This window comes from Prosopis cineraria, unplaced genomic scaffold (genome assembly GCF_029017545.1).
Source record: "Prosopis cineraria cultivar Desert tree isolate PC_DT_omini unplaced genomic scaffold, ASM2901754v1 PC8, whole genome shotgun sequence".
Classification (NCBI taxonomy): domain Eukaryota; kingdom Viridiplantae; phylum Streptophyta; class Magnoliopsida; order Fabales; family Fabaceae; genus Prosopis; species Prosopis cineraria.
In genome coordinates this window covers 29,636,954-29,647,054 of record NW_026555339.1, presented here as the reverse complement: position 1 = coordinate 29,647,054, position 10,101 = coordinate 29,636,954, and the positions used below count along the sequence as shown (strand labels likewise).

The following is a 10,101-nucleotide window of genomic DNA, read 5'->3' as shown; positions in this document are numbered from 1 at the left end:
ATTTCCACTTCCAAATTAAGAACATCTTCTATGCTGGAATTGCTTACTCGAAGATATGTCAACTTCTGCATATCCTTTATAATTTTCATCACGTCCTAACAAAAATACATCAATTCAAAATTTCAGTATGAATTAAAATTATCGCATTCATAAATTATGCAAATTTTCAATATATACTATTATTAATGAATGTCTCAATAGGGATTATTAAAAGAGAGAGTTTATCTATTGACGCCTGGAACGCTGACGGAGACATTTTGACATGGATTATGCTTAATTATATCTACCTAATGTTATATAATGTCTATGTACTTTAGAAGTTGATCCGTGTTTACTTGCTCTTATTGGTAAACATATGGTGCATCTTTATTTTAAAGTATTTAGTGGAAATAATTAGATTCAATTTAAGGTTCTTAATTACTTTCTTAATTAACGACATCTACTTTAAGAATTTGACTAAAGGCATATATATATATATATACATACATACACGAATTTTAAATGAAAACTAAATTATAAATATCTATGCATGAAAATTTAGTAATTTCATGTCTTGACATGACAAATTTTTATGTAAGAACATATGTTCTTGATGTCCAAGTTTAAATGCTAAGCAATCCGTTGTAACAAAAGGAAAAATTCCAAGAAAAAGAATCAAATAAACATAGGAAATGCATATTATAATACATTTCCCAAAAATGTATTTAAACTCAGCAGCTTCCATGATGTCCAAATATTTTAATTTTTGAAAACCACCAACCAGAGAGAAAGGAAATATAGACTCCAGCTTGTTGCACAACCAGATTTCTAGATGCTCCAGTTTCGGGAAAATGGAGCTATATATAGTTCATTTGATGATGACCATTAAAATCTTCTTCAACAACATTAACTAATTCCTCACAGTGACTTATGTCCAACATAGACAACTGTGATAGGCTTCTACATGTAGAGAGAGAGAACATAGTTTTCAACTTTTTGTTTCCAGCAATTTTTATTTCTTTCACATTGCAGAAGTTGAGAAAATATTGGGTGCCCACACTTGGGTAGAGTGGTTTGTCAACATTAACAATCTCTTGTACTTCAGATTCCTTTGCTGCTTCACTTGTGACATCTTCCATATGCTCCTTAATTTCCTACAAGTTTTCCGATTGATAGAAATGTAAATTTAACATTCTACCTTAGTGAAATTCAATAACAATGCAAATTCAATATCATCATATTTTAACCCAAAAAAAAAGGATTAATATTCAAAATACACTCATTTACAAATATCAAGTATTATTAACATCAACAAAATTATCTAATGATATAACAATATCCAAATAAGTTTCCAATATTTAGTCAGATGAGTTTTTTGTCACGAAAAGCATTCTTAATTTAGCAATGAAAAATTGCATGATATTGTATCTGTTGATATTAATTAATAAACACACACACACACACACACAAACACACAGACACCATAGTCAAATAATTTTAAATTTAAATATCAAAATGATTTTTTGACATAAATTAATCTATTGACTTGTATATATACAAAGAAGTTTTTTTAACAAATTTTATATATTTAATGTTGTTATATTTTGTGAGTGTGCGATATACGCACTCACCCTGTCACATACAAAACTACAGAAAACAGGCTCTACTTTTGCGAAGTATTTTAAATTTGAAATCCATGTAAATATAAAGCTAGATCACTTTAACATAAATTTTTTGTTTTGAAAATGTTGAATAGTTTGTTAACAACCGTTCATTATATAACAATATTAGTGAAAATTCAACATCTCACCTTAGTGAAATTCAATAATAGTGCAAATTCAATAATGCCATATTTTAACAAAAAAGATAAATAAACACAATACGTTTACAAATATCAAAATAATATTAATATTGTTAAAATTATCTAATGATATAACAATATTCAAAAACTAACTTTTCAATATCTGGTGTAGAGATTTTGACCTGACGTATGATGGTTTGTCATGAAAGGTACATTCTCATATATATTATCTATGAAAAAAGAAAATCTCATGATGATATTGCATGTGTTGGCATGAGTTAATAATTATAGAGAACCCATATATATATATATATATATATATTATATCATATCATAGTCAAATAATTATAAAAAATTAAATCGAACCCATATATATATATATATATATTATATCATATCATAGTCACATAATTATAAAAAATTAAATCAATTTAAATATAAAAAATAATTATTTTGACATGAATTTATTCACATGCATATATAGGAAATTTTTTTTAACTAATTACATATATTTTGAGGCAAAAAATTTAGCATGTTGTTCTTTGCATCTCTATTTTTTTGTGCTTGAGAGATATACACTCACCCACTAAACACAAACACACACATACTACTTTTGTAAAATATTTTATTTAAATTTAAACTTGAAATCTGTATAAAGATAAAGCTGGATCGCTTAGAAAGCATTCACTATTTTGAGAATGTTTAAATATTTTGTTAACAATCATTCATTGTACAAAATCATCAGAATCATCTCCAACAACATTCAGCTGGTTGCAATTCCAGATTTTTATTTGATGTTTCAGTTTTTGGGAAATGGGGCTATTTGGTTCACTTGATGATGATCATTAGAATCATCTTCAACCACATTCACTATCTCCACAGTGATCTGCTGTATACTAGTAGAATAACTATGGTAGGTTTCTGCCTGTAGAGAAAAGAGAACACAGTTCTCAACTTTTTGTTTTCCTTTGCTCCTTTTTAGTTTTAAAAAAGGCCATTCAACATGACACTGTAGTGAAATCTTGTCCTCATATGTTCATATTTTAACCAAAAAAAAGGCACATCAACAAATATCCAAATTAACTTTTCAATATAATCTAGTGCAGGGATTTTAACCTGACAGATGATTTTTTGTCTGGAAAAATATATTCTCATATTTTTTATGAAAAAATAACTATGATATTGAATGTTTTGACATAGACTGCATTGTGCTTAACTCAAATCAATTATATGTAAAAGTTCAAAGATTGAAATTGTAAGAGAGAATAAATAGAATATACATTTTCGCAACAGAAAATAGAACAAGATTGACATGCTAAAATGACAAGTTAAAAAGTGTCATTACCTTTGGTGCTTCCATAATCTGTTGAGATGTGCGTTCCAGTTGATAATTCTTGACACAAATGCTCATCATATTTGGTACATCTACAAGGGATAGTGTTTCCAATGCAGGAAGATCAATGTGGAGCTCCTTGTTTTCATTCTCATTTGATAGACACTCGTCATGGCATTTTCCAATAACATATTTCAGTTCATGAGCTTTGTAGATACCTATAGATTTTAATTTTTGAAGACCTCCAAAAAAAAGTGCATCGAAATATAAATTCTAACTTACTGTACCTCCAAATTTTGGGCCTCTATAGTTTTGAGAAAATGGACGTGCAATTGAGACGGCCATCATCCTCTACTTCATTTGTTATTAGCTGCTTCAATTCTTCACAATCTTCAATGTCCAAGTCCTCCAATGTAATGACCCATATTATAATCATAAAGCTAGACCAAATAATAAGATAAATTTATTATATTTTTATTAATTGTTGGGAAAAGAATAATCACATGCATTGGTGGTTCAATGAAATTTCTATTAGTGTTCATTATAAGGTCTTGTGTTCGAGTCCTCATTATGTACTGATGGACAATTTTTTTCATTTTTGCCAGTGTTACGAAATTACCATTCTGTCCCTGAAAAAAATAATAATAAAATAAAATTAAAATACAGAAATGTAAAGAAAAGAGAGATCAGAAATGCCACACGTGTTCTGCAGATATTTCTCACCTTTTTCGGTCATTTTGAGCTCCAGATTGAGTTAGAGAGAGAGCACCGCCTAAAACTCTCACCCTCAATCCATTAATCTCTGCCTTCATCCTCCTTGGCGTCGCTGGTGACTGTGAGAATTTACTGTCGTTGTCTTCCTTATCTCCATCTTCTCCAACTTCTCCAGAAATTGTCAAGACAGAGAGGTTTAACTGATTCTTCAATCTACCTCCGTTTTTTCCCCCGTCTTGTCGCCATTTTCTTCTCCGTTCACAGAGATCACCAGCGCCAGTATCTGTAGCTATTTAGTCCACCACTACTCTGTCAAGTTGGTGCCTTCTTCGTCTTCCCTTCACGCTTGCCGAGGACTTGCTGCTGTTAGGTTCCAAGTCGTGAGTTTGTTTTCCATTTTTGCTATTGATTCTTTCCCGATTTGGCTTCAGATTAATGATGTTTCTTTTCCATTCTCTGTTTGTGTTACAGCGTTGGTGTTAGACATTTCTCTTCTTCTCCTTCTCTGCCCCTGTCGTTGCTGTTTGAGGTGTGAAGCTTTAAGCTCTTCTTCTTGATAATCCTGTGCGCATGAGTGTCTGATTTATGAGTTTAAGTTGTAAGTTTTTCTCTTCTACTGCTGCTGTCTGTAGCTGTGTAGGCAAGGAGAAGTTGAATTAAAGCTGAAAATTTGTATTGAAAACAGAATGATGTGAATGGGACTGAGTTTTTGACTTAAATTGTCTTCTTCTAAATTGGTTAATGTTAGAGAGAACGGCTGGAATGTTTGTTTTGTTTGTTTCTTTTTTATCAAAGAGAGAGAGAATGGCTGGAATGAGATTTGGATAAAAGAGACTAGACCTGATTTAAAGATTTGTGCCTGTAACATGTTTGAGGAAATGTTTGCAGAGGGAGTTGCTTGATTTTGAATTTTCATAAATTCAGTAAATATCTTGGGAGACATAATTGACTTTGATGCTGTTATTTTGTGAATTGAACTTGTCATTGTGTTGAAATTGGCTTGTGAAACTTGTGAACTATTTGAATTCTTGAAAATTGTATAATTATTGATAAATTGTTAGGTAGAGATGGAGGTTAGAAAATTCACATCGAATGGTTGGAAATAATGCACTTAAGGTGTTCGACTCAAAGCCCAAGAGGGAATTATATCTCAAGTGAATAGATTGGCATGTCTAAAGAAATATGGAGGAAATTAGTGATATAAATCATAATACTTGGACAAATTCTAAAGCATGAATTTTGGTCTTGGCATTTTAAATGATGGTGGTAGATTGGAATTGTGTTGGGAATGGAAAGAAATCTTCATAATTTATAGAAAATTTATTAAAATTTCATTTATTCATATCTTTATAGGATGTATGAAAGAAAAGAACCTTGACATGATTTGAAGGAATAAATATTTGAAAGCTTGGAATTTGACAGGTAAGTGAATAGCATTCCATTTAATTTATTTTAATAGTATTTTACTCATACATTTTACTCTTGTAAATTATATTAGTTTTGGAAATTATAGAATATTGATGTAGGACAATTAAATTATGATATGTGCATCTATTTTTCCTCAAGAAATATATTTCCAAGAATGACGAAATCATTTTTGTTTATTAAACTCTGGAATTCTTGGTTACTCAATTAATGCAAGCCTGTACATTAGCTATGAATTATTATTTTGGCAGATTTTGAGATTTGAAACAATGCATGCGAGTTTGGCATTAAGAATGGAAATTTTATTGCAAAAATAATTACTTTTCTCGCATGTTTGAAATGTGATTTTCAAGAGGACTCTAAACAAAACACTGCTGCTAACGGCAGTTTCGTTAGCTCGTAGCGCGCTGTGGTTAATAATTAGCTAGTTTGTTTCGTAGGCTTTGTTCTCACGTTTGTTATTTGTAGGTTTTGTACCCACGTTTGATTTCGTGGCTTCAAGCCTCGTTTGGTTAGCATCACTCTCGTGAACTGTGTGTCCACGTTTATTTTGTGGCTTCGGCTGCGTTTGGTTACTTACCCTCGTGGATTGTGTGTCCACGTTTGTTATCTGTTCTGTTAAGTCCTCAAAATTTTTAAATTTTGATAAACTCGTTCATTTGAAATTTCAATGGTTTCAATTATCAAATGTACTATTTTGATTTATGTGTGAGTAATTTAATTTTTTTAAGTATGATAGAATAAAATGCTTCCAAATTCACTTTCATTTCATGGTTATGACTATGATTTATAGATTTTTAAAGTTATTATGTTGAATTATCATCTTTTCAATTATTTTACATGATTATTTGAGTTTAGTATTTGAATTCTTTTAAATTCTATTTTGAGGATGCTATTCACTGGAAAATATTTTGGTCTTAGATTCATTAGCTTATGTTGAATCTCCTACGAATCATTGAAGAGTTTATCATTGACTGGGAAGTGGAGGAATTGTAGATTAAGCTACCTTTTAATGTAAATTTTGAATTGTAAAATTGTATTTTGTAAATTAAATTCTAAAAGCTCTACATTGGCTATAGCTAGGATCCTTATTTTGATATATATTCCGTTTGCTGGTTAGAATGAGCCAAGCTCTTGGTTGTTATGATATTTGTTTGAGAATTTGTGTTATAAAACTTCAAGAGATCTTATGTGTACGGGAGATTTTTCCAGAATTTTCATAAAAATATTAAGGTTTTATTTTAAATGGAAAAAAAATAATATTTAAAAAGAAGAAGAAGAAGAAGAAGAAAATTTCTTGAATTACACATAAGGGAGGTGTGTTTAGAGATATATCCCATGCCGGTCATCTTCATATTTTGAGGCGTGACATCCAACATGATGGTTGTGGCAATGGATATACTGAACAAGGACTTTAGTTTTGAACATCTTCAAAGTGTCATCTGCCTTATATTTTGTAAATTTAATGGTTGTCTAATAAGACACTCAACTGTATGAAATGTTTCGATCCTTTTGCTTGATGCACATGATTCATATACAACCAATCACTTGGTAAAAGCATGATTCTTATATTCAACTTATGTAATTATTTTCTTTCTATCATTAAGTCCTACATCTGAATAAAAAATTTGATTAAAAGCATCAATGAACCAAAAGATATATTGGATCGTAAAATACATGAAATACAAAATAAATGTGCCAAGAATAATGTATTATATATTTTCATTTATAAGATTGGGGGCAGTTATGATGTAATTTACAAGGTGTTAAATTAATGAGATACCTGTTGGACTTAAACATTTTCACCCATGCTTGTAGTCAAATAATAAAAAAAATGAAAAACGTCAGATATAATTAAGCAGTTATTAACTAAAATCCTTATCCAAGTTAATGATTCGCCCATTATTACTATATTTAAATTTGAAATTTTTTAAACTATCCAAACAAAAAAAATTTTAAATTTTTAAATTTTAAATGTGAAATTTGTCATATGAAATTTTAAATTTTAAATATAAATTTAAATTCACCAATCCCAACACTATCTATTTGTAGCATACTACTTCAGTCACTAGCAAACCTAGAGGTTAAAAAAAATTCCTGGATAGATGTTCAATTTCAACTAAAAAATAACGGTATCTAAATATGAGTAAACTTATTTAAATATTTAAAATAATTAATATAAAATTGAGATTTGAACCAATTACAGATCAAATTAAGGATTTTAATGTAAACGAGATGTTTTAGTTCAACTTTTGTAGGGTATCAATTAAAATAATTTAAAAGAAAACTAATATTCAAAAAGAGCATAATTTATGTTTTTTAACTTATTATATATATATATATATATATATATATAACAACTCAAGACGGAATAAAATGAGATGCAGGGTATCAACTAAAATATTTAACAGTAGAGTCAAAAAATTACATGGTGGGGCGAAATCTACACGTAAATACTAAATTTAAAAAACATATTATTTAAAATATTAATTAAATTACTATAAAGCAATAAATGTATTGAAACTAAATACACGGGAAACAATACATAAAATGTTAATAACAAAAAAAACAAGAATTAAGATCCATTTTTGCCTCTTAAATATTTTGATAGGAACACCCAATATTTTAAACCATTTATTGTAGCAATGTTGACCTTAAAATAATTAAATCATATAACAATGTTACCCCCAACGTTAAATAGGCAAGTGTCAATAGTTAACTTTGTTGACTCAGACTTAACATTGGGGCAACATTGTTGCACTTTAGAGCAATATTGTTATGAATTAAGTTAAATTTACCCTATTTTTGAGTTAGGAAAGTTAACCCTCAACGTTTGGCCATTTAACATCAAGATACAATTTAATAACTTCAAGGATGACATTACTACGATAAAGAATTTAGAACATTAGGTGCTCTTAGGAAAATAATTCATGGACAAAAATGGACCTTAATCCATGATAAACATTAAAGAATGTATCACTTAGGAAAAACTTTATAAACTTAAAGTGCTTATTTTCAATTAAGTCAAGACATGTGTAGCTTTTATAGATAAATTATTCAATAACAAATTATTATTATTAATATTATTAACACATTAAAGTTTACATGTCTTGATTTAATTAGATAAAAGTATATTATTATTGAATTATTTTTTTAAAATATCAATAATGAGTGTTATAAAAAAATTAAAATGTTTTCTTTAAATACCTTGATTATTTATTAAAAAAAAGTTTGCCCCCTACTGTTATGATTCTGGATCTGCCACTCCATGACACAATAGTCTCATGTAATTCGTGTAGTTTTCACCAACAGTTTGTGCTAGTTCACCAAGCTAAAATTTAATGACGCCAAAGACAGACAATGAATGATATTGATAACAACTTTTTCGATGAAAAGTGCACAAATCATTATTTTTATTTTAGTAATAATTTAAAATAAAATGAATGTCCATCTTAGGAATAACACAACGGAATTATTTTTTAGGTAAATGTGTATTTTTTTCTTAAAGTATTCTTCAAGGGGCACCCAATAATTTAAAATATTGGTTAAAATAATTTGGCCTTTAAATTAATTAAAACATAACATTTTTTTCCTTTTCATTCAATTTACTAACAAGGACAAAATGCTTCATTTGAATTACTTTAAGTGGTAAAATTATTCTAACCAATAGTTTAAGGTATTGGGTACTTATCAAAGAATACTTCAAGAGCAAAAATGCACATTTACCTTCCTTTTTTTTTTCCCCATTGAAAAGATGAAGGAATTCCACAACTTACGTATTCAACCATCAGAGTAGGTAGAGATCTAATGAATTTTCAATGACCCACTACTTAATATCGTTCATCCAAATGTTAAAGAGAATCAATTTTTATTTTAACTGTTATTTCATTTAGTATAATTAGCTAGTGCGTGTTTTTTATGTAATTAAGGAAAAACTAAATTCCTAAACAAAATGCATTCCAAAAGTTTTATTTCAACTAACAAATTAAACTAATTCCTTCTAAATTATGGTAGTAGTTTATTTAACAAGGGCAATAAAATTTTAACTAACTCATTCCTAACATTTTGCTTAACTATTAGCTACACAAATCTGACAATAAAAAAAGCGACTATAGATAAAAACAAATATGACCTATCATTCTTGTCTCCCCATTTCTCTAAAACCTTCTAAAACTTCTTTGTAACTTTAAAAATATTAATTCATTTCAATAAAATCAATCGATTGAGAATAGTTCTATCATTACATCTCCCCTCTAGATCTACATGCCTTAAAAGAGAAAAATATATCATTCAAGTAGGATAATCTAAAATGAAATTTTAATTAATCAAATATCACTTTTGCCAAAAAAAAAATTAAAATGATAAAGCATAAACATATAGTATGGGGGTCCTTAATTGTCATTTTCCCCCAATCAACGATTATAATATTATTTTTAGAAGATATTTGTTTTCAACACAATCTCATAGATAATAATTATCCCGCCTCATTGATAAACCTTGTGCCATGGTGTAGAAGATGTGATTATAAGGCCAAAAAAAAAAAAAGAAAAGAAAAAAAGAAAAGAAAACTCCTATTTCTTTATACCCCATATAACTAGTCCATAAACAACACTTGAAGTCATCGTTATCATATTATAGAATAATAATAAGCCTCTTTTAACAACTGGACATCAAGGCATTTCTACAATTAGCCAGATAACTAGCAATATTAATATCCAAAAGCGAGCTTAGCTCTCAAATCATATAAAATTGATATTTAACAATTTCAAATGTTCAAGTAATTTGAAGGATACCAAATTTAAATTTCATTAACTAGTATAGATGGCTTAAAAGAGCACTTTCAGACAAG

General features: G+C 28.7%; 1 protein-coding gene and 1 long non-coding RNA gene across 6 annotated transcripts; one reads left to right on the top strand and one right to left on the bottom strand.

Annotated features, from left to right (window-relative positions):
* Positions 1 to 627: 627 nt before the first annotated feature.
* On the bottom strand, positions 628 to 3,967 carry LOC129318417 (uncharacterized). 4 transcript variants are annotated; one of them, XM_054963165.1, is made up of 4 exons: positions 3,837 to 3,922; positions 3,401 to 3,519; positions 3,126 to 3,331; positions 628 to 1,133 (listed from the first exon to the last, which is right to left on the bottom strand). In XM_054963165.1, exons 2-4 carry the CDS (start codon positions 3,459 to 3,461, stop codon positions 837 to 839), a joined length of 564 nt encoding a protein of 187 aa, XP_054819140.1. In that variant the 5' UTR covers positions 3,462 to 3,519; positions 3,837 to 3,922; the 3' UTR covers positions 628 to 836. The 4 variants fall into 4 exon arrangements, 3 of the variants coding, with proteins under 3 accessions (XP_054819140.1, XP_054819141.1, XP_054819142.1); XM_054963166.1 differs by having other exon boundaries at positions 630 to 1,133; positions 3,126 to 3,205; XM_054963167.1 differs by lacking the exon at positions 628 to 1,133 and adding an exon at positions 2,529 to 2,705.
* Positions 3,870 to 6,396, top strand: LOC129318418 (uncharacterized). 2 transcript variants are annotated; one of them, XR_008595237.1, is made up of 3 exons: positions 3,870 to 4,207; positions 4,299 to 4,425; positions 5,181 to 6,396. It is a non-coding gene; the product is annotated as an uncharacterized LOC129318418 (long non-coding RNA). The 2 variants fall into 2 exon arrangements; XR_008595238.1 differs by having other exon boundaries at positions 3,871 to 4,207; positions 4,299 to 4,356.
* The last annotated feature ends 3,705 nt before the right edge of the window (positions 6,397 to 10,101 follow it).